Source organism: Neopelma chrysocephalum, unplaced genomic scaffold (assembly GCF_003984885.1).
Source record: "Neopelma chrysocephalum unplaced genomic scaffold, ASM398488v2 Primary Assembly neopelma1_42, whole genome shotgun sequence".
NCBI classification, from domain to species: Eukaryota; Metazoa; Chordata; class Aves; order Passeriformes; family Pipridae; genus Neopelma; species Neopelma chrysocephalum.
The window spans coordinates 2,343,941-2,371,169 of NW_020897700.1; the positions used below are offsets into that span (position 1 = coordinate 2,343,941).

The 27,229-nt window shown below is 42.6% G+C and overlaps 2 protein-coding genes across 2 annotated transcripts in view; one reads left to right on the plus strand and one right to left on the minus strand.

Moving 5' to 3' along the window:
• Nucleotides 1–878: 878 nt before the first annotated feature.
• RASL11B (RAS like family 11 member B) lies at nt 879–4,841 on the plus strand. The gene is made up of 4 exons (XM_027676377.1): nt 879–1,064; nt 1,161–1,217; nt 2,304–2,380; nt 3,248–4,841. The coding sequence occupies exons 1-4, from the start codon at nt 941–943 to the stop codon at nt 3,713–3,715; spliced, it is 726 nt and encodes a 241-aa protein (XP_027532178.1). The 5' UTR covers nt 879–940; the 3' UTR covers nt 3,716–4,841.
• Nucleotides 4,842–6,370: 1,529 nt separating this feature from the next.
• The window catches only part of SCFD2 (sec1 family domain containing 2), a 199,310-nt gene continuing 178,451 nt past the window's right edge, over nt 6,371–27,229 (minus strand). The window contains exons 6-9 of the mRNA XM_027676388.1: nt 21,356–21,501; nt 17,763–17,897; nt 11,981–12,100; nt 6,371–8,059 (exon numbers count right to left, since the gene is read on the minus strand). Coding sequence (XP_027532189.1) covers nt 7,967–8,059; nt 11,981–12,100; nt 17,763–17,897; nt 21,356–21,501 — 494 coding nt within the window. The 3' untranslated portion in view covers nt 6,371–7,966. The remainder of the gene's footprint in view (nt 8,060–11,980; nt 12,101–17,762; nt 17,898–21,355; nt 21,502–27,229) is intronic.

Here is a 27,229-nt window from a genome sequence, read left to right on the forward strand (position 1 = left end):
TTTACTATGAGGTCTCTTTCCTGAACGCGGGAGAGCGATTTTATCCTCCTCTGCTACCTCTCTCCTAGCAAACTTTGCTTGACATGTGGGCAGGTTTTATTCCTCCATTTTGCTGCTCAGGCTCCTGCTTATGCCAGCAACTGTTTCAAGTGCTTTACATGGACTGTTCCATGTGCCTCGGCTGGTACAGTCCTCCGTTTCCCACTTGCCTTTCATTTATAATTCTCCTCCCTTGTCATTATTTTCTGTTTCTTTAACCATTGCCACACCATGATTTCCTCGATTCCTCCCCCCAACTCTGTTCTGTGTCTTACTACCAAGCTCAAAGGACACAGACCTTCCTCAGCCTCATCCCTTGGTTTCAACTCTTTCCTTCACAGTTGCAGCCGCTCTGGTTTCAGTCGGCTCCCACTCTGTGTGGTTATTTCAAAACGCCAGGGAAGGCAAGGCAAGGCAAGAAGGCAAGGCATCCGGAGGCCGATGGAGGGAGGTGTGGTATGGCAGGTACACACAGACCGACACTCACAGGACCGAGGTACCCCGCCAGGCTGGGAACCAGACAGGTGACTGAGCTTTTACACACTCCGCGCGATTTTCAGTCAGCCTGGAAGGATTTTGGCAGACGACCCCGGCGGTGAGATTTTCGGAAACTTTCGGTGCTGCAGGTGTTTGACTCCACAAAAGTGGGGAGGTCACACACAGACACAAGCTCCTGGTTTCTGACAGACTCCACCACTCGCTGAGAGGCCCGGGGGCCTCATCCCCCGCTCCCCGCAGCCGCTCCCCCCTCCCCGCTGCCCGGCGGGGCGGGACTCGGGGCGGGGCTCGGGGGGGTTCGGTCGCGCTGAGTGGCCGCCGCGGGCCGGGGCGGGACGCGGGGGCGAGAAAAGGTCCGGGGGAGCGGCGGCGGCGGGTGCGGATCGCGGGTTGCAGAGCGGGGATGCGACTGACGCAGAGCATGTGCACCATCGCCGAGTGCGCGCCCGGCGGGGACGGCCCCGCCACCGCCCGGCCCCGCCTCGTCAAGATCGCGGTGGTGGGGGGCAGCGGCGTGGGCAAGACAGGTGAGGAGGGGGGCAGCGGAGCGGGCAAGGCGGGTGCGGGGGGCGGCGGGGCCGGCGGATCGCGGCTGTAACGGTGCTGTCTGTGCCTGCCCGCAGCGCTCGTGGTGCGGTTCCTCACCCGGCGGTTCATTGGCGACTACGAGCGGAACGCAGGTAGGCGAGCGGCGGCGCGGCTTTGTTCCCGTCGGGATGGGGATCGGGGGAGGGGGTTACTGCGAGGGGAGGGGAGGGAGGAGCGGGGCCCGGCCGCTTCGCCGTCGGCCGGGGCCTCCGCCGGGGGTGCCCGAGCTGGACGACGCGGGGTGCGCGCCCTGGGAGTGAGGGCACAAAGCCCGGCACAGAGCCGCGTCACAGGTGGGAAAGGAAGAGCGAACTGTCCCCCGGGGCTGGGGGGGCACCCGGCAGGTGCCGCCTTCGGTTCGAGCCGCCGCGGGGTGTCCTCGCTGGTAGCTGTTCCCCTCCCCGGTCTGCTCTCGCCGCCCTCCGAAAGGGGCACGCCAGGCATAGCCACACGCGATTTGTGACCGCAGCAGCCCCTAGAGATGGGTTGTACTGCAGCCCTGGTCTCTGACAGAATTCGCTTTATGTGGCGAAAGTGCCCCTTTTTGAAGGAGTCTTTTAGCTGAAACAAGAAAACATTCTGTAAACCTACTGTTGTGCTGTTCTTTGCAAACTGAGTGCCAGGATCTACGCGGGCTAGGCAAGGCCAGCTTAAAGGGGAAAATGGAGAGGTGATGTTATGTACTTCAGTGAGTACAGTGGGGAGTCTAAACTAATGCCGATGTAAAATGTGTAGCATTCTCTTGAGGAAATTACTTGAAAAAGCCTAACAAATGAAAAACAAACAAACGAACACAGCAAATCTTACAGGCCAACCAGCAGAGAGCTTCAGTAAAGTGTGTGAATACAAAATGACAAGCAAACTGCTCTTATCTATAATAAAAGCTGGTTATTTTGCACTCTAACCTTTATCATCCAAGCTAAAATAGTCCTTAAGAAGTGATTAAGTTCCAAGTTGCACACTATTAAATACCAAGCTTCAAAACAAATCAATGCAAGATTTAATCCCAGGCTTCTAGTAACATCAGAAACATTGTTAACACACAGAAAGCTTTTAACGCTAGTTTTGTGCCTCATGAGTGGCAATACAAGTTTCTCTACACAACTAATGGGCAGCAGAAGCAACATTTGTCTGCAGAGTGGTGGCTGTATTTGTGAACCTGTTGGTGTTCTTGTCAGGTAATCTCTACAGCAGGCACATCCAGATAGATGGAGAGATGTTGGCCATCCAAGTGCAAGATACTCCAGGAGTTCAGGTGAGCTAGATGCAACCATGCAGTTTACCAGAGCAGCTCTAAGTGTTTGTGTGCTTGTGTCCTTCTGTGCAGCATCTTGTTCTGGTTTTTCTAGAAATATTTTGGTGTCCATTTCAGAGTTTGGTGTTCTGCGTGGGAGAGATGGTAACTAGTGTTTTAACCAGTCAAGCCAGCTGTGTTGGGTGCCTGCAGTGTGCTGGTAGTAAAAGAAAACAACTCACTGTTTCGATGAATCATTTGTTCATTGGAGGCCCATTACTTTTGAGTGGCTGAATTACTGAAGTGTCTGTTCCTGTATATTGGGAACATTAGGCACAAACCCAGAAACAATTTTGTGCAAATAAGGTACATGTGGAAAAAAATGCTATGACCACTGCCCAACAAGCTTCATAAATGTGTATGACAGAAAGCAAAGTCTGCTACATTGTGGCTGTGCTCATTAGTGTGTCACAAGTTAAAGTTTTGAATATATAGACCTGAGTAATGCTGGATTGTTGCCTTTTTGAACTGGGCAACACTCCAGGTCTAAATGCTTCCAGCTCATATCTTTGCTTCCCCAGACTTACTGTCTAGCCAGTTAATTTCCCATTCTGTGGAACTACAAAGTCTTTCTCTGCATGCAGAACTACTCAGGTCAATTTTCCATTTGAGTATAGCAAACTCCAGTGTTAAATTCCAGCTTTTTGCAGCTGAATCAACATCTGCATTTATTCGCTATGCTCAGATTAAGTTCATACTTACAATGTGAAATGCAAATATAGCTGTCTGAACCTGTAAAATGCTATTTGGCCTCACAGACTCCTGAAGACAGGTTCCTTTAATCTTTTATGACTGCAGCTATCTAACTTGAGACCATTCATTTTTCAGATCCACGAACACAGTCTAGATTGTAATGAGCAGCTGAACAGATGCATTCGCTGGGCAGATGCCCTAGTGATTGTCTTCTCCATCACAGACTACAAGAGCTTTGAGCTACTCAGTCACCTTTACCATCATGTTCGACAGCTGCATCCAGGGAACACGGTCCCCATTGTCATCGTTGCAAACAAAGCTGATCTCTTGCATATCAAAGAGGTGGAGCCTCAGCAGGGACTTCAGCTGGCCAATATGCTGGGCTGTACTTTCTATGAAGTATCTGTCAGTGAAAACTATAACAATGTCTTCAATGCCTTCCATCTCCTCTGTAAAGAAGTCAGTAAACAGCAAATAACCAGCACCCCTGAGAGGAGGAGAACCTCTCTTATTCCACGGCCAAAATCACCCAACATGCAGGATCTGAAGAGAAGGTTTAAGCAAGCTTTGTCTGCCAAAGTGAGGACTGTCACTTCTGTTTGACAGCGGTGCCTTTGGCCTACCTGACATTTTGCCTGAGATTGAAACCTGGGGTATTTAACACTGGCACATCTAGAGTCCAAGGCATGTGAAAGAAGGAGGATAGTTTGAGTAGCCTTTTACATGGCTGTAGAAGTCTCTAGGGAGTTCCTTAAAAAAGGAACAATGTCAGATTGGAAAAGGAAAAAAAACCAAAACACAAAAACACTTGAAAAATAGTTCTAGGATGTGACTTGCAGAACAGGTATTTTCATTGGGAAAATGAACTTTTCAGTAAATGAAACTGTTTGTCTTTACCCCACTTGGACAGATTTGGTTTTCATTTGTGCAGAAACAACCTTTTAGCTGTAACTCAACTTGTACTTGAGCGGGGAAACGCCCTGAACCTCAGGTCACTGTTCAGAAGTAACCACTTAAGTCTTGTTCTCACATGAGTTAAGGACACAGCATGATGTATGTGTTTAATTTTATTGCGTGGTAGAACTGGTTTTTTTCCCTGTATTTCAAAACAAATAAGCAAACATGAAATTGTTGTGTAAAAAATAAGTGTAAAGTAAGTGCACAGGACTGAGCATCAAGACTGTAAACAATGGTCCTTTATTTTTTTTACTAGCCATGTTATTGCAGAAAACTTGACCAGATTCTTTGTATGCAAAACTATTGTCTGCAGGATGTAAGCATATTTAATTACAAACAACTTTTTTATGGTCTGGAAAAAGTACTCTCCAGACTAAATGGTCCAGCGGGGAGCTTCCAAGGAATGAGTGTGGAGTTGGAGTGATAGTCTATTACAGATGCCATTCTAAGACATCTCTCTCTCTCTCTCCTGTGTGCAGTAGGCAGAAAAGGTGTGAAGCATGGCTGGCTCCAGCCAATGAAGCTGGGGGCTTGTTCTGAGCGGAGCCAGACCTTCTTCATTTTTAAACACATGGCAGATTTATATAAAGAATTTTTTAAAAAATACTGAGTCAATGAAGTTCACAGCCTAAGGGCCTTATACACATGCACTTTAAAAAGCCAGTTGTGCTTTTGCTTAAACTGTAACTTATTTATTGTGTACAGTTACTCCTCCTAGGGAGTGGACTTTTCATTCTTACTGCCTTGTTCAACATTAAATTTTTGAATTGCATATTTCCTCCTGTGTTGTTTGTGGGTGGGGAAACAATGGGTGACAACCAGAGAAATGTTGAGATAAAGCAATAGCTTTCTCAAGGTAGTTAACATATATTGCAGAAACAGTAAGGTGGCCTTTCCTGCCTATACTGTTCCTTTATTAGCTTAAACCACAGGGGGGGTAGCTCTCACAACTGCTTTACAACTTCCTTTTTAAGAAATTCTTTTAGGAGAGGAACTGAATAAGGCAGAGACCTTTCAAATGAAAATGGGATTCTTCATTTCCCCTTGTCAAAAATACTTCAGTATTTCTCAACTGGGAAAGGAATGGTGTGAGGTAGGTCAAAATTGGGAAGAACACAAATTCTAAGTGACTGCCCCTTTCTCTTTAAAAAAAATAAATGTGTTGAGCTATATCACAACGAAGAACTTAATCAAATTGCAAGTCTTCAACTACCTCATGTTTAAAGTAGCTTTACTGAGAGCCTTCCTGAGGAGCATGTTTCTGCTGGGCTGAGGCTGACAGCTGTACAGGCTCACCTGGTTAACACACAGCTGTAATAACTGGTGCAGGGAAACTCTGACAGGGTCCTGCTGATGACAATCTTTTGGATGATGAGCAACGAGCCAAAGTGACTTAGGACAGGAGTTGCAAACAAAACTGAGCTTGCCCTACCAGTCTGAACTTACATGAAATTCCGCTTAGCTTATTAATATAGTAGTAAACCTACCTGCCAAGGGTGGCTTCTCTTCCTACCTTTTGTGTATTGCTTGGTGTCACATGCAAAGGACTTAGATACTCCTTGCTGTAGTCCTGCACTTGCCCAAGCAAATCTCTTCTGTGCTGTTCCTACCCATGTGAAACTGGGAGAAGATCTCTCATCTCACCTATTGCCTGAGCACAGGCTATGTGTAGCTGCTACAGCTATTTCCTACAAATCAGAGCTTACCATTACACTAGGGCCACTGGAAAGACTCCAGTGCAGTTTTGGTCTAGAAGTACTTGAGTATGAGATGGTGGCTGAGTTCTAGTATCAATTGCCATGGCTGTGGCCCCACTGGCTTAGAAGATTCCTCCAAAGTGTGTCTGTGGGCCTGGAAAACTAGTTTTTGCTTCAGTCAGAAGCAAAAGACCCACAGGAAGTGCAAGATCACCAGTGTCTGCTTAGACTCACCCCTCGCCTTCTCAATACAGTACATCTTTAGATGGCCAAGTCAGAGACCTGAGAACATCTGAGGAAAGAGAGGTGAGGGAGCAGAGACCACACCTGGCAGCCTCCATCATCTCAGGAAAGCAGTAGCATCTCAGACGTGTGAGTACCTGAGCTCTCTGGCCAGCAATGGCCACTGGACATAGACGAGCCTTTCTGCTACAGAGCCGTTCTGTGAGCAGAGTGTGGAAAATGTTCTAGGACACCTCCCAAGATAGAAGGTCTAGATTCCTAGGGGCAATAAAATAATGCAAAAGTAAAAGGGGTTGCAGGAATATGCAGTTCTGGCATGTGTAGCTCTGCATACTAGGAGAAAAGGAGAAGATGGATCAGGTTTGGCACTGTAAGAGCATTACTTTATTGATTACAGAATTTGCAAAACAACCATATTCTAAGATTAAACAGTACAGAATGAGAGAAAAGAAACCAAGAGACTGGCTATTTGCTTTCCAGTTGCTCTGTTCAAACTATTCCTTGCAATTTTAATATTGCAATCACATAACATTTCTCATTTTTTATAGCACAAAGTTCCATTCTATAGTCATTCTTATAAATTTCTCTTCCATAGAGGCGACATTGTACATGCTTTATAATTGGTCCATTGTTTCCTTCCAGCCACTCAAAAGTGAACTTAAACCAAAATGCACCCTTTTCTGAAGACCATTATAAACATTTAGGAGAACTAATGCTAGCTAGTGAACAAAATGTAGAAAACTACTTCCCATTTAAACTACTCTTTGGCATAATAAAGAATGCTATGATAGAGTGAATGACACTTATAATTTCACATTCTCATCTCATCGTAAGCTGTAGTCGTAGCATTCCTTAAATGAAGAAAGAGGATGCAGCTTTAGAGCTCCACCATTTTATGCTGCAATTCGGAAATCTCATAGTTTGCTATATGTAACTACAATTTCTATTGGCTGCTGCTTTTTTATAACAGATTGTAGCAAAGTTTCATAAAGAAAAATTACATAACTGAATTTGACTGCAGCTCTTCTGTGATCATAAAATAAAAGCAGTACTCTAATCATGCTGTTCATAAATCTAGTTCAAGAATGGATCTGTGCTGTGGCCTCTTGAAAATGTGACCATGCCATTTTTTTTTCCTCTTTTATTCAAATCCATGTGAGGGGAGGATTCTTCCAGGGTTATCATCAAACCAACACAGCCCATATGCCCTCCTGTGTAAATCTAGATATGTGTGCTGTCAGAAACAGTCTTTTCTCCTGGGACTGTGGGTGGAGAAACTAGAGCAGGAAACAGAAAGCTGAGAGAGAAGCAGCCATGTAACCTAGCCCTTGAGTCTGATTCTCCACTTCCTTGCCTCTACCAGTCCTGCCAGGAGAGCATCACTGGACTGGGAACTGCTGTGCCAGCTAAATCAGGGCTGTGCTCCATGATCTCTCTGCAGTGAGGGACGAAGTAAGAGCAGAGGCTGTTCACATTGTATAAGGCACACATATTTTGCAAGGTAGCATGACAAAGGGTGGATTTTGCTAGCCTTTCACTCCCTCAGCAACATTTCTCACCAAACACAACCCCAACAAAACCATCAGGAATTCTCAGAGAAAAAAGTACTGCTTGTTGGGGAGGGAAAATTCGGCATCACCTGGTCCTCAGCTGCTCCTTTTCTAGGGAATTATTACAATCACCCTCACTACACCGAATGGGGCTGGGAGCAATTCAAACTGCACAGTGCTATTGTTAAGGACGGGGGACTTGTTGCTGGACAACTGGACCATTTTGAAGAGCTGCCCATAAGCTGGACATGTTCCCTTTCAGCCAGATACTCAGCTGCTTTACCTGGAGCTGTAACTGCAGCAGGTGACACGTCAGTTTTTGGAGGGCTACTGAGAAGAATGACAGACCGGCAATTTGATGTTTCCGGGTGAGGCACTCACTCATATTCTCCACAGATCCTCCCCTGTCAGATATCAGTGTCAGGCTGGAGATGGACTGGGGCAAACAACAACTCAACAGCACTATGTGGTGTCAGGAGTGCAGAGGAGAGCACGATTACCTGAAAGAAGGGGAACAAGAAACAAGTCAGACTGAAGGGGACTGAGACAGTGCTAATGAGCCATGGATATGAACTGTTTGCTTCACCCAGCTCTAGACAGGCTGTGTGTTTCTGGTGTTAACTGACAGGGCAATACAACTTGTCCAGTGAAACTGTCTGCTCTCTAATAACTGTAGTTAAATCACTTTAAGGAGCATAATGACTGGTAGCATTGTATTCTTAATGAATGTGGGCTTTGACACATTTCTACCTACGTCTTACCCGGTGATTTGTTGTGACTGCCATTGCATTTGCTGTGAGGTACCAGCTGAGGAAACACTGGTTTCCTCTCCTTTAGCACAGATCTGAGTGATACCTGTTCTTTCTCAGTTGAAGGTAAGATGAGCACCACAGAAATGCCGCTGGCCTGCTGCAGGGAGCCACAGTCCCTGCTCAGAAATGTCTCTTCAGACCAGACACATGATGTTCTGCATATCAGGCTCAACCCTAAGCATTGTCAGATGCTATTGCTTTTGTTTCTTACAGTTTTTAATATCAGACGGGTCTGATGAAAGAAGCCATTGCTCAGTACAACCATGATACGCAACCTGCTAGATGCAGGTATCTGTTTTTCTTAAGTGAAAACTAGTATACAATTATCTAGTGTGAAGGCTTCTCTGCAGGGCAAAGCTATCGCTATGGAGCGAGTGCATACACTCTTGCTGTGTGGACCTAACCCAGGGTCGAAGTCATAGGACACTGCTCTTACAGTCCATAGGGTCAGGACTGCAGGCAGGGATGTGGGGGCTTACTTGAAAATGAATTTGCTTCTTCAGTGCAAATCCAAGGACAGGAAGCACAAACATCAACAATGGAGTATGTCTGTGTGTCCGTGTAATGTAGTAGTTTTCAAAGCACTTGTGCTGTCCATCACATGGTTTAAGTGTGTGGTAACGCTGCATTTCAACTTTTTTTATTGTTATTTCTTTCATCTTTTCACTTCAGATACTGAAAGGATCCCTTCTGTACTGGTGATAGTCTTCCCCTCACTTCTCCTCTTCCCTTGTCCTCCCACACAATCTGCAGCAAACTGACACTGATTATCTCTTCCTTCCTAAGCCTGAAAAACTCTCTGTAACTTGCAGATGCCAAAGGCTGACACTGTCTTAAATTACATGAGAATCAGACTATAGCACAGTATGTGCTCATCTTGTTATCATGCAGCTTAACTCTGAAAAGCATGAAGTGACACGTTACCAAAGTTTTTTGAGTGTACAAGCCAAACATCACCAATAGCCACTGACAGATAAAAGCAATTTCTTCTTGGAGTCCTACCACTGAACCCTGAGGGGATTGGTGCAACTAAAAGCAAGCCCAGAGAGAAAAAAGAGATCTGTAACTTTAAAACCTCAGAAAGGATGCTGCCAAATACAGCAGGACTTTCCTCCTTTCCTCCCAGTATCTCTGAGGGTTAATCAAGGAGGATAAATGGTGAATGTTTGTTCTTTCATTTTTAAAGAGAAGAGATAGCCCAGATAACTAATGTCCACCTCTTCTCCAGGTAGCTCTCTTCAGGACAGTCCTTTGCAGACCTCCTTGTTCTGTATAGCGTGCCTGTCTTTCATCCTTCACCTGAAGGGCTACCCCTCCTGGTGGCAGCCAAGGTGGAAGAGCCAGGAGCTCCCATCCTGACCCACTGAGCTCTAACAGTTTACCCCCAGCAGAGGGCAGGGAAGGATGCAGCTAACATCTGCTGCTGCATCTGGAGGGGTTTATCTGTCTGCCTGCCTCAGCCACAACCATACAGATGGTTGTGCATGTTGGGAGAAGAGAGAGTGAAACTTCCTCTCATGCTCTTTATTATTCTCCTGATTAAAGCAGAGAAAGAGAAGTAATTTCTTCCTTTGAAAGTAAGGTACTTCTCACTAGATATGGGGAGCTATTTACCACCATCCAAAACCAAACAATGCATAGGAAACACTGTATTCCTTTGTGCTTCTCCATGATAAATAAAATAGTCATTCATATTCAGATGCAAAGCAGTTCTGTGGATGGAAATATGTGTCCTTTTCCACATTTAGATGTCATTTGCCTCAATTCCAAACAATCGCTGAAATAATCAGTGCACCCTGTCAGTTTTCATTCAGTTACTTTCCTCAGTTTTTGCACTCAGACATTTCCCCATTTTTCCAAGAGCCAATATGAGTACAAATGTTAGTTCTTTGTTTGACTGGAAGGGACTTGGAAGGCCAGCGCTCCTCTGATGCCTGAACCCGATTGCCCGAACAACACAAAAAAGCTCTGTTAAACCCTGGCTCAAGTTAGATAAATGCCAGGCTTCTTGAAAAGAGAATAATCCTAAACAGGTGGTGCATATTCACAGCTATAGTGCAGAAATCCAGGTAAATCCAACAAACTTACAAACCTTTTTTATGTGAAAGACTTGCACAACTGCTTCTTTTCTTCTTTCTCTTCCTCCTCCCACCTCTCCCCCAAAGTCCTTTCACCTCTAACACAGCACATTTGCACAAAGGGCAAGACGCAGTAAAAGCTTAAAATGCTTTAGGAATCTGCCTCAGAGGGTGACCTGCTGCCAGGGTTAAGCCAAAGCAAAGCAACACCAGATCCAATGTCACCACTGTCAAGCCTTAAGTTCCTTCAGAAAGCCAGTTGAAAATCCCCCGCATAGTTCTCAACCAACTCAGATGTTAACCCTCTGTTTATCTTCCAGGGTGTCTTAATACATTTTGTGCGTGGATTAACTTGCCCATCAGTGTGTCACAACTCAATTAGCCTTCAAGAGGGAAAAGAATTTAATTCACTGTTTTGAGGAGATTAGCAGTAGGCTAATAGGGGAGAAATGTGTTATCAGATCAAAAAAACATGGCTAAAAATGGTACTCCATCTTACAAAATACTGCTTGAGACTGGTTTACAAAGATAACCAAAACATGGAAAACGCATGTCAAACTGAGGGGCTGTTCTGCCTTTAGTTGGCTCCATTTTGCAACTGTTTTCTCTCTAATCAAAACTACATTCCATAGGAATTGAAAATAAGATGTTCACAAGCCACTCTGGAAACTAGAGTTACGTTTATGCTGAATCTGCTTACACAGCACTTCGGAGTTTTTATATCACCCTTTTCATCTGCAGTACTCAACAGACACCTGAGCGGTCCTCCAGAATTAATGGTGCCACCAGAGCTCATCCATCCTACTCCTCTTCTCCCTCCCTTCTCCATTCAGATGATAGCTATCGTAATCAAGTTCTGCTGCCAGAGAGTGGACAAGGCAAAGACCAGCCACATGGATGCTATTGAAGCTTCACTGTAAGAGCCACTCTCCTTCAAGAAGTCCAACAGCACATTCAAGGGATGCAGAGACTTGGGGGCTTTCTCCACATCACCTAGTTCAGGCTATTTAAGGTCTAGTGGTCAGGTATCTATCACAGACATCTGGCCAGAGACAGAAACAGTACAGCTGTATCTAGGCTAATTTATTTTGCTCCTCAGCAATGCTAAGTGGCTTGCCTGCAGGATCACCACAGATAAGTCAGGTGGTACCCAGGCTCCTTCGGAGTATCCCTGCCAGTATGCCAGGGAACCTGTAGCCTTTCAGAACAGCAAATGTTTCTGTTTATAAAGAATACAAAGAAACTAATCGTTTAAGACATGATGAAAGTTCCTTCAAATTAATGTTAGTCTGTTTTGAACTTTCCAACCTGAGTCTGAACTTTTGTGGCTGCCTATAGCATGTAAAAAACCAGACCATTGGTGTCTGAACACTTGTGGACTACAAATGTTTCACAGCAAAACCCTAACATCATTTCTGTCCACGCAGCAGTGGCTTTCTGAAGGTTTGGTACCAGTGCTATAAGAACATGATTTGATGAATTTTCTTATGTTTCATTTAGATAAGAACTGTATGTTTAGAGCTATTTTTACCTGGGTACCAGGTTTGTGTGTTGCTACCAAATCCTTCACCATTTTGACCTCAGAGACTGACACTCCACCAACCATAAAGATGATCAGAAGAGGATGATCCCCAGGGTGAGGGCGATTCACCTGTAAAATTAAGGAAAGCATTATTTGTAGTTGCTCCATCCAGGTCCAAATCTATATACTGTCAGTGACTGGCTGCCTGAGCTGCTAGAGGAAGACCAAAGGTGAAGCTCAGAAAGAAATATTCATGGAATGCTGGTTTCTATAGCAGTTGAGAGGGAAATCAGTGGGGATGATGCCCAGTTAAAACTAATTAACTGTTTCCAGGGAAATAAAATCTCCATGGATTCCACTGAAACCTAGAGGAGTTTCTTATGAAGTCTGAGGGCTTCTCTCTCCTTTCTTTCTACTTTACTTACCTCCCTTTCCCAGAGTGGGAGGAGAGTACTTGGGTGGTACGTGTATATTTTGGATACATGTATGCATGAGGCTTTAAGGAATGAGGGGTAAATTACTATCCAGTAGAAGAAAGGAGTCCAGCCTAAACATGCTAGAATCCCCGGCTGAGGTCAGCAAGGGAAAAAAATTTATGCAATGTGTTTTCACCAGTGCAGCGAATAATCTTTACAGTTGATCCAACAAAAATAAATCAGGTCCTTTACAGTATAAAATCAGTTTCTAGCTTGTTTCATTTCAGAATTTTCAATACTTGTAAGACTACCTCGTAACTAATATAGAGAAACTTTACCTCAAAGAAAATACTTTTTTCATTTTTCCCCCATTTATCTTTAAAATGGCACAAACATTCCACTTCAGTTAAGACTTTATAAAACTGCATTTTGATTTTAAATGTGAAGGTGATGCTTTACATCAGTTTCCTCTTAACCACTTCTAGAAGTTTGATGACTTTGCTGTTTCCTAGAAAACTCTTTCTTTCTTGAGAAAACATGTTGCCCTGACAATGCCTTGCTCTACTCTGGGAGCGATGTCAACAGAGCCCATAAAATTGCTCTTGTCACATCACCAAAATGTTTGGCTCTCAAAAGTAACAGAACAGTTTCATTTCCTTTTAGATGTCCATATCCTGTCCCTCCACGAGCACAGGTTTTTAACAGCATTCATTCAACAGAATGATAGTGGTCATCAGTCTCTGGGTGCAGTGCGGTTCCTTTCCTTTCACCACCACAGCAGATACCTTTGATCCTTCTGGCTCCAGCTTCTGAGGGTACAGCTCTCTTTCTTTTCCTTGTTTTGGCTTTCCTATATTTAGTCTTTGGGAGTTTTTCATCCTGCAGGTCTGTCAGGCTTTCTGCCTGGCAACCTTCAGCAAAGACTCTTCCCTTTGAAGCCAGCACGGAGAGATGGCATACTCTCTCTCCAGGCTGGCTGACTTTGATTACATAGGACACCCTGTTCAATGCTGCTCCCCAGGCAAGGAGCTCTTGAATTCCTGGTTATTTGAAACCAGTACAAAAAGCCTTAGATAGACATATTAGTGAGCTGAGTATTTGTGTGATGGATGTTTATTCTCTCATTTGCATCCACTTCCTCATTGAGCTGATGGCACAGATAGCATATATACTACAATTGCAGGATGTCCTGCAACTAGTGCAATACTGAGCAGTTTTGCATTTACACCAACAGATCAACTAAATGAATACACCAGAGCTTACAAAGACTTTCTTTATGTCCTTTCCCACATGTCTTCTCACTTCTTACTATCTGCACTCAACATATTGTCAACCTCAAATGAAAAAAAGTCCATTTTTACTACAAATACCATGCGGAGTGTAAGACCTAAATATTTAGTTACAAATCAGGGCAAATAGAACTATTACTTAATAAAATACTAAAGCATTTCACGCCATAATCGCTGAAGGCACTGACGCAAAGTTAAAGAAAAAACTGCTCACAAAGATGATGAGGATAAAAGTTGACAAAGCACTCTGCTACAGCACTCTCTCAGGTAATAAAGTATACTATTTTTTTCCTTTTCATGGCTCTTCCTCTCCTGATCCCTGTCACCAGAGCAAACAGCTCCACTCCATCTCACAAATCTTCTGAATTACTTTGAGTGAAGGGTCATTCAAAGAACTCAAATACTTCTTTATGGCATGAAGTTGCGTCACTGTTAAGGTTAGATATTAAAAAAAGACCAGAGGGTGGTTGGGCACTGGAACAGGTTCCCCAGGGAAGTAGTCACAGCACCAAGCCTGACAGAGTGCAAGAAGTGTTTGGACGATACTCTCAGACACATGGTGTGACTCTCGGGAATGGTCCTGTGCAGGGTCAGGACTTGGACTTGATGATCCTTGTGGGTCCCTTTTAACTCAGAACATTCTGTGATTCTGTGATTCTTAATGTCTTTCCTAGTGACAACCAACTCATAATAAACATGCATGCAGAAGATTGGGCACACTGAAAGAACACCCAGTATAAGAACATGAATCAGAAAACACAAGCTTTCAGGGCAATGCTAAAGAGAAAATGTCTTGAAAAATCATTTCCTTCAGTCAAAATAAACCTAGATCCAAACACATGGTGCCTATATAAAACTTATTATTTTTCAGAAGACTAAAGTTCAAACCACAAATTCCAGAAATGTGTATTAAAAATACTATCAGGCATGCAAACTCTAAATTAAATTAAAATTGAAATGCAAAGGGTCTTGGAATCTGTAATTTTGTTATGCTATGCATAAGTGTTTTGAAGGAGGACAATACTTTGGGTACAAAATATTTGGCTATGTTAAGAATGCAAGTTTCTGCCAATTTTTTTTTTTTGTTTGATAATACAACCACCCAGGGCTCTCACTCGAATGAATTTGCTGCATGTAGCTCAATACAACTCACTTCAGTGATACAGAAGAAGAACTGAAATGGACTGCAACAAAAGTAACATGTATCTTCTGGGATCCTTCTAAAGTTCGGTTGATTTGGGACATTTCCAAGACCTCTCAATTTACTGTGAAATCTGAATTTTGCATAAATCTCCGAGTGAAATTCACTTTCAATTCAAAATGCCATGCATTGAAAATAATTCAGAGAGCTATCTTGGGTAATTACAAAGACTAACCAAAAAACCCTCAAAACCTTTACACTGAAGAGAAAGAGCCCAAAGGAAGAGGGTGGGGCGGTGCCCTGAGTCAGCAGAGTGTCCCAGTTGAGACATCAGGGCCTTCTCTCCAGCTCCAAGCCCCTCATACTGCATGTCCTCAGGATGCTGGTGAATGGAGGGCTCTTTGCTGGTGTGTGTGTCTGCGTGGAAGAGAGGGAGGAAGAGGTGGGAAAATAGGGTGGTAGTGGTCAATAAAACTCTAAAACTGAAGCAGTATGTCGTTGGAGGACAGGTTTGTTCTCATGGCAGCTCACAAAACACGATTTTTTGCTCTGAGGAAAGTCAGCAGAAACAATCTTTACTGTCCTATGGAGGATGACTCTGCCAACAAGGACAGCAGCACCAATGATTCTGGTATTTGTGACCAACCAATTGAATTTAGCTGAATAACTGGAAAAAGGAAAACATGGCAATCATCAGAAACTAGGCTGCTGTGCAGGGCACTTGGTATCAATGATAGCAAGCTCAGATCATCATAAAACATGTGGGGTATAGACCAGCAGTCAAAACAGGAGTCCTTGAGGCAGGGAGGCCTTTCCCCTTCACCTTCCCATAGCTTCAAAACAAACACACCTGCCAGAGAAACAACTTCTGAATAAGAAATATCTTTAAAAGTTTGTCCTGAATTAACACACTTGAAGCAATCACTTACCAAAGTATTTTTATATGAGTTGGCATTTATACTCAGGCATTGAGGAAGAAACAAAAATACAAGGAAGCTCACAAGATAATTACTGTGATGGTGTGATTGTGTCAGAAATACAGGCTGGTCAGAAACTCATTCATGCAATTATTGAGCATGTGCCAACAAACCAGGCTACAAACCAAAGGAGCAAGCATGGGCATATATTTGTGAGGTATGTGATGATGCCTATGAAATATTAATCCTACACAAAGTTCATTTGCTTGTCTCTTCAATATATCTCTTAGTAGGATATTTGTCTTACTAGCAGAGATGCAGGTACTTACAGGTACATATTGCCATAATATATTTATGTCTCACACATACACATGCATATTACTAATAAGGATAGAGTAGTCCTCAAACTAGCCAAAGGTGTCAATGTCTGCATCTAAGTATTTAGGCCTTCTGGAGTCCTGTTGTTTTTTTTGTTTTTAAGGATAAGTTATATTCCTGCTTAAAAATTTGCAATAACCAAATACAATGAAATGAATACAATTGTCAGAGTTACTAGTAAATAAAACCAATCATTGAAAAAATCCTTGTGTGCACCAGCTTCTTTACTTTGTTTGACAGTGAAACGTGTTTTTAATTCTTCTATTTTTGGGGGTGTTGGCATAAATTTTTTCAGTTCTGATACATGAATGGAAAGAATATTGGGTCACTATTTCTATAGCTAGTCTCTTTTGTCTTGGGACTTTATCATAAGCTATGAAGAGCTGAGAATTTAGATTTAGGAACCTAACTGAGTACATTTTGGAAATGTATTTCAACTGTGGAAAGAGATTCCTGAAAACATGCACTGGATTTTAGGCAGATTTGATCTGTGCCCAAGACCAACTTTCCCTGAAACAACAGAAAAATAATTTTCTTATTCTGATAATGGGTTCTAGAATACTAGTAACACAGCAGTCAAAACTATTTTTGTCAGCTGTTTTTAAATGCAGGTCTAGCAGGCATTTGCACAAAAGAGAAAAAGCTTTTTTTCTTTTCTATTACAATAGAATCACAGAACAATTCAAGTTGGAAGGAATCTTCGTAGCTTATCTAGATCATCTCCCTGCCCAAAGCATGGCCAACTTCAAAATTGTATCAGATTGCTCAGGGCTTTGTTTGGCCAACCTTTCAATATCTCAGAGATGGAGAATTCACAGCCTCTCTGGATTTAACTACTCTTACAGTGAATGTTTTTTTCCTTATATTCAACTGGAATTTCCCTTGCTGCAACTTGTGTCCACTGCCTAACATAGTTTGCTGACGCCTCTTTTGTGCTGAGGGGTGGTGGTGGTAATACTGGAAGAACACTGGGCATGGTACAGAAACATACTGTTCTCATAACCATAGTATTTATGTGGTTTGACGCAAATTTGGGTTTGTTTTCAATGGAGAAGTTAGGATATGCAGTAGGACAAAGCGGAATGTACAGCATGATAGCTACTCCACACTTCATCTCTGTAAATATTTAGTGAACACTTAGCATAGGCTAATTTGTAAAGCAGAGTAAATTCTTGTAGAATGACTGTCTTAAAACATGCTAAGAGCATCCAGAAAGCAAATTCTAACTAGGCTTCCTTTCTCCTTACTGCAAGTTGAACTGCATCAAGTTATAGAAAAGGCATTGAATTATGAAGCTCTTCCTGCATCCACTGTGAGACCAGACTGTTCATACTTACTTCTCTTCTACCTCAAGGCTGCTTAGTGTCCTTAAAATCCTTTGATGAGTGCCTTGTGGAATGACTTTTGGAAATCCAGGTAGGTTAAATGAACTGGCATGCCTCTTGTTTTGTTCAGCAGGCAGTAGCTACCTGCACTGTAACTGCAAAGTGGTGCCTCAAGCGCTCAGTCTCCCTGCAAGGATTTAACTTTCCTAATTTCCCCTTAAGTTCTGCTGAACAGTATCAACTCAAATACATAAAATCAGCTACTGACGTAGGATGCTCTGACCTCAAGTAAATCTTACAGATCAGCTTGGGAAGGCTGGTTTACCTTCATGAACATGCTGAATCCAGTTTTAAGGAGATCAGTGAGGCCTGATGACATATGCTCAATATCAACAGGATCAAGTCGATCAGGATTACAGATCTCTTCCACGACCTGTTTCAGCAGTGGTTTGTAAGAAGCCTGCACAAAAAGAACAAGGTGTTGTGAATAAACCTGTTTAGACTTGGTGCAACTGCTCAATATTTTATTTCCATTAAAGGTTACAAAAATCATCATCCTATAAAGGAAACCACTCAGAGAGTTTGTGACCTTGACTGCAAACGGTGTGCACCAGCACAACATAAAACTGAAAAGACTGAAAGACAGCCACACATTTACTCTGCCCCATGTGTATTAAATCAGTAAAGGGAGGCAAGGAAAAAAGGGGGACTTCTAGTTTCTCTGGAATCTTTTTGGAGGTAGTACAGAAACAGATAACAATAGGGATTAGACTCTGTTGCCCATTACGCACCCAGATCTTATTCCCTTTTGTAATGATTTTATAAACACTTAAACAGAGATTTTCAGGAGGGATGGCTTACTGCCTTCCCACAGGTGCCACATCCCCACTGAAGTCTGCATTTCAGCAGGGCTGGGAAGAGGTCAACCTGCCTGTTTGTCCCTCATGGAAGAGCAGAGCTAAGGAGTCCCTGTTAGTCCTTTAGCTTTTATGGCCATGGCATTCCACATAATACTTCCACCTGTGGAAAACTTTGAGAAAAATAGGCCAAACAACCCCAGCATTATCAAGCATTGTCAGAGCTTCGGAGAAGTTAGGGATCAGGAAAAATGGAAAATGCAACAGTACAAATGGTCAGCATGCTGGAAGATCTGCTCCCAAAGGATCAACCTTGCATCCTCTTCAGGGTCCACAAACCCAGGCTGAATATAAATTAGTAGCCTAGTAATTTCCACATTTCTGTACCAAGGTTTAAACCACTCTGCCATCCTGAAAAAGTTTTTAAGATAAAACTTTTAGAGACTTTTGGAAAGATACTCTTAATGAAAATGCAAGGTCACTTGGTTTACAGATGGAGCTTTGTTTTGCTGCTTTTAACTTTGCCCAAACTGCAACAGAACCACAACCATTTCAGTAAGTGCAACTGTCTTAGAAAATTAGCACCTTTCAAATTAGCACATTTGTTTTCCTTTGGGACTAGCCCAGGTATATATCATCTCCTAGACTTCTCAGGGAATCAAGTGTAACGTCATTAATTTTGCAAAGATGATATCTACAAGAGACATCTTGCAAAATAAAAGTTAGAATGGATGGAAAATAAAAAGCAAGCCACTTGGCTTGAAACTAAAATTTTCTAGAGTCATTAAAGAAATGTTTTTCATCCAACACTCTACAGTGAGAAACAAAACTTACAGTTTTTGAATACAAGCCTGTCAACAAATATTTATACTACTCATTTAGTTCTTCTCACAACATGTGCATAATTTTTAATTGAGCCAACAAAGCAAATTACAGCAGACATGAGCTGCAGGATCTTTTAGAACATGTTAAGATTTCTGTCAAATCTAGTCACACAATAAAGAACTGTTTGAAAATACACATGCAGTCATGAAATCCTATGTATAAAAATCTGTTTAATATCTTCATAGGTGAGGAACAGAAAAACATTAGGAATGAAATGGAGCAGAGATCAAATCACAGTTTAACAGAGAGGCTTACTGCACAAAATTAAAGGAAAAACATCATCTGACTTCAGACAAAACTATGTACTCGAAAGACGTTAAAAATGTGCTATGATTTTGCATGTCTGAATTTTCAGCACCAAAACTTAGTGCCCTTCAAAACAATCTGGTTAGGCTATACAGATACTAAAATGTAGATAGTATGATCACTTACTTTTTTAAACTGTGATAGTTTCAAATATTATTAAAATCTTTTATGATTTTAAATTAATCTATTAAATTTTAAGGAGTCTTTTTGGGGGGCTCAAACTATGTTTAAAATAGCTGTTAGAAACATCAATGACTACATCTCAGACAAGATTATAAAAAGAAGTGAGAGAAAGAGAGAGAGAAAGAAAAAGAATGAGAAAAGGAGAGTCAGGGATGGAAGGAGGAATGGATATAGGGATAGAGGAAGGGAAGGAGGAAGGAGGAAGGGAGAAATATACTTAGATCAAAATGCAAGTAGTTTCAATATCAGGCAAAAAAAATAGTCTCTTCTTGCATGGTCACTACATGAACTGCCTTGATAACCTGATGAAAACACCTGTCATTTTATGTAAGACATACAAACTTCAGTGCTATAAAAAGTCCTTCTAAGACACAAGCCAATTCCCACTTTTTGCCTTTTTGTGAGTCTTAAGAAGAAATGGAGCCTTCCCAGCTTCTAACGGACGAAGTGAAAAAGTGTGTATAGGCTAAACTCATTGCCATAACAGTAGGCAGAGCTGGGAATGTGTATAGTCATAGGATGGGCACTACTTCTTCAGAGGAGCTAAACTGATCACACACAACCCATGCATTTAACACCTGCCAGTCAACAGAGAGGCCCATTGGTAGAGAGCTGTATGTATGATGGACAATCACGTACTGCCTGCTTATTTCTACCATTATAAACCTCCTGGACTTCCCTCAGCAGAAGGTTCGTCCTATTCAAGCAATTAAATTGATCACATGGCCAGATTAAGGGGCTGCAAGGTGTTAATATATCCCTTGCTGTGTTACAGCGCTTATCCCTAAGCAGACAACCTGGATTATATGCAAAGAACATACTGATGCTAACTACACCTCACTGCCCCCACACTGAACGGTATTAAATGTTCAATAATTTTCCCCATTTTGGACACCAGATTGGTCCTAACTGTTAGGAGACTTCAGGAACAGGTTTTCTCCACCTTAGATTTCCAGCAACATTTTGCAACAGTCATGATTACTGTTCTTACAAAGCAACGGTTAATTTAAAATACATCCCTTTGCTGGCCCACAGCACTGTTACGAGTTTGGAAGGATTTTTTTCTGGCTCAAGGCTAGAATCAAGTTTCATGGTCTCTCTCTAAATCATTGCTTTCCGTTGTAAAACTCTATTTTTAACTGAAATAGGTAAAACACTTTGGGGGAGACAGAGAGAAAGAAAAACATTGTCTATTAGTCCTGATGACCTAAAGTAATATCACAGTTCATATGTTCCTATTTTAGAAACAGAAGCTGCATTTGTCACCTATTTACAAATGGGTCTCCCTCTCACACTCATAAGGATGGAAGAGAAAATACATGGGGAATACTTTTGCTGTATGGATGTGGAAATCCTGTTTTGCTACGTCATGATAGGTCTTAGTCAAGAACCACCTAGATCTAGCCCTGCATGTCACAGGCATTTTTTGTCATATCACAATGCTGCAGAGCAGAGCTCAAATTTCTTCCTCAGATAATTAATTGTTGACATTGACATGGATATGCTTAAGTTTGGACAAAGGACTTAAGGAAATTCTTGATGATTAGGTCAATTATAAAATCTATACTTAAATCCCTTTTACGTGGGCAGAATGCATATAGTGTTAGCACATCAACAAAATTAGTGTTATAATTTTGACAGTGTGCTAGAGAAATAACATACACAGGGAAAAGAAAGATCCACTTGCCTGGTGGGTGTTGCTGCCTGGATTACGTATGGAATTAAACTGTTTCATGTGCATTCGAACTCTTGCAATATCCCTGAGGGACTGAAAGATACTGTCCACTGCATCTGTGGCTTTCTGAGATGTCAGGTTCAGTAAGGAGTCACAGCCTAAAGAAATAAACAAACATGCAGCTCAGTGAGTGAAAAACTTCCATGTGTTTTGATAATAAGCAGTAAGAAAAGGATAATTGGGAGGAAATTTTTAATTAGTTTCATCATGTTCTATTCCAGAAACTCAGGGGCTTGTTGGATAGCATGTCCTCAGTGCGGCACAAGGTAAGCAAGAAAACAAAAATCCTAGACAGCATGCAAAGTGAACAGCACCTCTTTAACATTTGTAATCTCAATCACCCAGCATTTTTGTTGGCACAGGGTATGTTTTGCTCTCCACAGCAAACAAAAGGGCCTATGCTAGCAGGCCCCAAAGAAGAGTCCCCCACTATGTGGAAAGGAGCCAGATGGTTTGCAGATCTCCTTGGGCAAAACAGTCATGAAGAGGGGAACTGCTCCTCAGGCATCATATCTGGGCTCTTGCTGGCATACTGCTGACTCCAAAGACATTTCCTACCTTTGCGATAAGAAAAATGGGAAGAGTTTCTGCTGAATACAGCAGAAATGACAGCCACACATTGAAAGAGCTGTATTACCATAAAAAAGCCTTTATCCCTCAAAGTGGCACAGTTACTACTTTTAATATATTTTATCAAACACTTCTGCTAAGGTATAATGCTTATTGTCCACTGAGGTCAAACTCCAATTACAGGATGATGTAAAAGGTCCCTCCAGGTGGCCAGGCAGTGCCTTGGCAAAGAGAAATTATTAGTCTTGACTCCATCCCCCTCACCACAGGACCTATATTGCACAAAAGCATTGAAAAAATGCTTTCTCAGCTGACCTGCTGATAAGAATTAGCCAAGTGAGAGATAAGTGGGTCACCTGCTATTTTTATTGCCTTGTCAACACAGCACTACTCCTTTTGACATCTTTGCTTGCCTCTTTCCCACTTGACTCCTTGTCCCTGTGGCAGTAGATCCATCAAAAAATAACCCTTCTTGCCACATGTGCACACCAATGCACTAACTCCTGCTTATTGCTATTGTCTTCTCCAGGGATGCTGCTGTAGTGGTTTGTGTCTCCATCTTCCAGCTCCACAACTGATCCTGCACCAGCAAAACTCTATGTCTACGCAGAATCCTGCTGAGAGGACAGGGTCTCCTTGCAGGTCCAGTGCCTGCTGCCTTGCATCGTGCTGTGCCTGTGGAGCCTGACACTGAAAACAGGCATCGAAACTCTCAAGAAAGCACTTGGATTTTTGGGTAGGAGGACCCTGAACAAAATTTCCTCTACAACTGTAGAAAGACAGAATCCTTATATGCTAAAGAAAAAATAAAAAAGGTAGTACTTTCAAAATGTACAGGGAATTTTTAACAGCTAACCTGCATTACTCTTTCACATCTGTGCGTTCTGCACAGCAGAATTTTTATATATATTTAAAATATATATAACATATATGCATACACACACACACTTATAGAGGTCTGAAACTACTCCTACAAGATGGTGATTAGACCATCTGAGGTTTCATTTGTCTGAATATTTTTTGTTGAGAAGCTCCAAGCTGGATCCCCAGATGGTGTAATAGAACAGATAAAATGGCTGCTGCAGGGCTACATCAAACCAAGCTGCTGAGGATTTATGCCATTATAACCCACAAAGCAATGAAGCAAGCATGAACTGGACCTCAGTGACTTCCATGTTATAATTATAAGGCAGACGCTCTTATATTTTTGGACTTGAAATTAGTAAATTTTTTTAATGAGTGCAAAATAACTTAGAGGAATACTTCTGTTTAATGTATGTGAAAGATCTGCATGCTCTGATACTCTGACCAAAATTCATTTCAAATCAGCTTGTCACTTCCCACTTCTGGAACTGCAGGGCAGTTTCCAGCAGACATGGTCTGCCTTCGTAGCTGGAAGCCCTAGCGATGCTCCTCACCTTGCCTGGCCCAGCTTTTTGTTACTGGGTCATTCTTCTCTTGAGCAATTTCTCAGTGAAGTACAGCCTCTGCAACATCACTCATTACTTGAACCTCATTGCCAGGGAAATGCTGTTTGGAGCTTGGGCTTTTCTTCACAGCTTGTACTGACACATTCATGGGCTGGAGGAGGTCATAAAATCACTCACCCTCACCATGTGTTTCTCAGGCCACATCATTTCATTAACCAACACAACAGGTGTGTAAGCCTTAGTGCACTGGGCTGTGTTCAACTCTGCCTTCTGGCAACACAGAGTGTATCTTGAGGAGCACCAGAGCAGGGAGTGGCCCAATGTCTGTTTCCAGTGCCCGCATCAGAGTGCGGTGGTGGACCCAGTTTGGGACCCCAGGGGGACACTGGAGTTGAAGATCCAGTGTGGCACCAGTTTAAGGCTGACCAGACAGAGGGAAAAGAGGTGTAATTTCAAAGGTTTCTCAAAAATGGGGCTTTCTTGGGACTTTCAGTCAAGAAATATCACGTCCAGGGATCTCTTTTTCCAGCCTGACATCCAGTAATTCCTTTTTAAAATGTAAATTAAAAAAATAAATTTTCTTTGCAATCCCTTATTGTTGAAATTAAAATCTTTGAAGGTGCTGTCTACCTATTGCACTGCAATAGGGCTGTAGAAGGGAGCTGAGTTTCTTTTCAGCCTGGAGAACAACAGAAGCTTGTTCTGAACAAGTGGCAGGCTGCTACAAATCACCTCCCGTTTACACCTTGCCCATGAATGGGGCTGTGCAGCATATGGAGAGCAGAACACAATCCCTCTTCTCTGCTCGCTTCATGCTACCAAGAAGTCTGCTCCTTTTACAACAGTGAAGAGGTGGAATACATTAGCTGCTGCACAGCTCATGTGCTAATTAAAACAACTCTTCCTGTTACTGTTTTTTCTTGGGAACTTAAATGCCATTTGGAGAGCGTGCTTCAATGAATTCCTTTGAATCCCAAGCCCTATTATATATGGGAAAAGGTGTTTAAGTGAAATTTAGGGATTTCCTGTCAGACTTGAAGAAGCCCAGGTGTGGGAAAAAAAAATCACCACTAATCTGTACAGGAGTAAAGATTTTAAATCATATATCTGAGATCTTGATGATATCCCAAGAAGAACACAACCTAGTTCTGAGATAAGTGATACCCAACCCCCCTGATACTGCTTTTGTTCTGCTCCCATCCACTTGTGCTGAATTTGAGGAAAACAAGACTGTCAGGAGCTGCATTCAGTGCCTACCAGGATGAGATACTGGCCCTTATTTTTGACCTACTTTTGAACTTTTTCATCAGAGAAAGTACATCTCCTCTTAAGCTACACATTTGCACAAACATTAGTACCACAACTAACCCATTCTCACAAGAAGCTTGGAAAAAGAAGAATGAATGGAGATGCTCTGCTCTACAGTATGGAGTGACCCAGAAACCAAACAGGAACAGTTTTTCTACTGATTTCTGAAACTGGAAGGAAGATGCTTTAAGAAGAGGACACAGACATTGTGAACCCACGAGATCTAGAATTATAGAGTGGCATGTGACTGATTATTCCCCTCCTCCATCCAAATGTAACAAATGAGAACTATGGACCTGTGGGTAGTGTCTTGGTACATGGTCCAGGTATTATAAATAAACTCATTCTTTCTCTAAAGCAGTATGATAATTATTAACACTTTGTGAAGGACTTTGATAATTCTGAGACATCACTAGCCTATGATTCTTACGAAGTTTAAAGTCAAGGAAAGCTAAAAGTTTACCACTCCACTCTGTTTTATTGGTATTAACTTAAGCTCTGTCCATCTTAGGCTCTCTCTATAGCCTATTTACAGAAATAAACCAATGTAAACCCTGCAAACCCCAGAACAGAGCAAGCAGAATAACCAAGCCATTTTAGAAGCACACACTGAATCATGGGCTAAACCAGAAAACTTGCACTTTGAAGAAGAGAAAATCCAGCATCAGGATTTCATTATTTTCTAGATATGAAGAGCTAATTTGCTTGTCAGTGAAAGACAAAGGAACAACAGAGATACAGGGTGCCTTGAGGGTCAGTATTCAAAATACAGCATTATAATATTAAACTAATGAAAAATTTCTATTTTTATCCTTTAGATGATAGCATAGCAAGGGGAACCATTGGTGGTTTTTGCAAGATAAAAAGTGTTAAACCCCCAAATGGGATGTAATTTCTGTGATTCTCCTCTCACTTTTCTTCCTTCTCACGCATTTGAATCTTTATTTCTAAATCTGATTTGTATTAAATTGAGCTCTCTGATGCATCTGAAAAGGGAAGCTGCTAAGCAAGTGTGACACTGTGGGACAAGAAAGAACAGGCCAGAACACATGACATCTGTCATTTCCCAATAGTTACATCAGCAGAGGGTCTGCTCCGGGCTCACTCCTTGCTCTGCATACCCAGCCAGAGCTTGCGTGCTGCTGGCTGGGTAGCCATGTCTGTGCTGCTGGGACCTCCCATCATAAAAAAAAAAAAAATCACAGGATCATTTTGCTGAAGCCCTAGAAAAGCAGTGTCTTGGTGCTGCTGGTAGAGAAGAAGGAGCTTATCAGCTGGGGAAGGGGCAGGCACAGAGGTACAGAGATAACCTGTCCTTATCCACAGCCTTGGGACGTTCTTGTCCCATCTCCTGTGAGCAATGTCAGTAGATTTCTAAGCTGATGTTGTAATTCAATCACAATTCACAATCACAATTCAATCCCTTTTCTCACCCTCTCACTTCCCTCTGCCTTCTTTGATGGCCCCTTGCCCCAGTCATGCCTCAGCCCTTTGTTGCATCTGGGAGGCTGAACTCAGCTTGGACCACACTGCTGCAAAACCACTCCAACCCCATGTATTGCAAGTTATTTGTCCACCAGAGGTGAAGAGGCTGAAACTCCTCCAAGGTGTCCCAGAGATTCGCATCAATGAGATTTCCCAGTCCGGGGCTTGATCAGTCCTTCTGCCAGTCCACACAGCATGGAGTCATAGAATCATAGAATGTTAAGGGGTTGAAATGGACCTTAAAGATCATCTAGTCCCAACCCTTCTGCCATGGGCAGGGACACCTCCCACTAAACCAGGTTGCTCAAGGCCTTATCCAACCTGGCTTTGAACACTGCCAGGGTTGGAGCATCCACAACCTTCCCAGGCAACCTGTTCCAGTGTCTAGCCTCCCTCACAGTAAAGTGTCTCTTCCTAATATCTAACCTAAATTTCCCCTCTTTCAATTTGTATGCATTACTCCTTGCCCTATCACTACAGTTCCTGATGAAGAGTCCTTCTCCAACTTGCCTGTAGGCCCTCTTCAAATATTGGAAGCAGACTGAGGTCTCCATGCAATCCTCTCTTCTCCAGGCTGAACAGCCCCAACTTTCTCATCTTGTCTTTGTAGGGGAGGTGCTCCAGTCCTGCTATAAACTTCCTGGCCCTCCTCTGGACTTGCTCCAACAGTTCCATGTCCTTCTTATGTTGGGGACACCAGAACTGTATGCAGTACTCCAGGTGGGGTCTCACAGGGGCAGAGTAGAGGGGTAGAATCACCTCCTTTGACCCGCTGGCCACACTCCTTTAGATGCAGCCCAGGATTCAGACTGCAAATGCTACCAGGCAGAAAGATAAACAGAGGGCAGGAGGAAAGCACAGAATAGCAGCATATGGGAAAAACGTTAGAAAAAGGAGGGAAAATGTACATGATGTCAAAAGTCAAAGCTCTGTGTTTCTATAAATGTTGTTTATGATCTGATTGGCACATGGAGAATGAAAACACAGTGGTGTGCAGGGATGCTCTGGGGCAGTCACCAGCACTGTGCTGTGC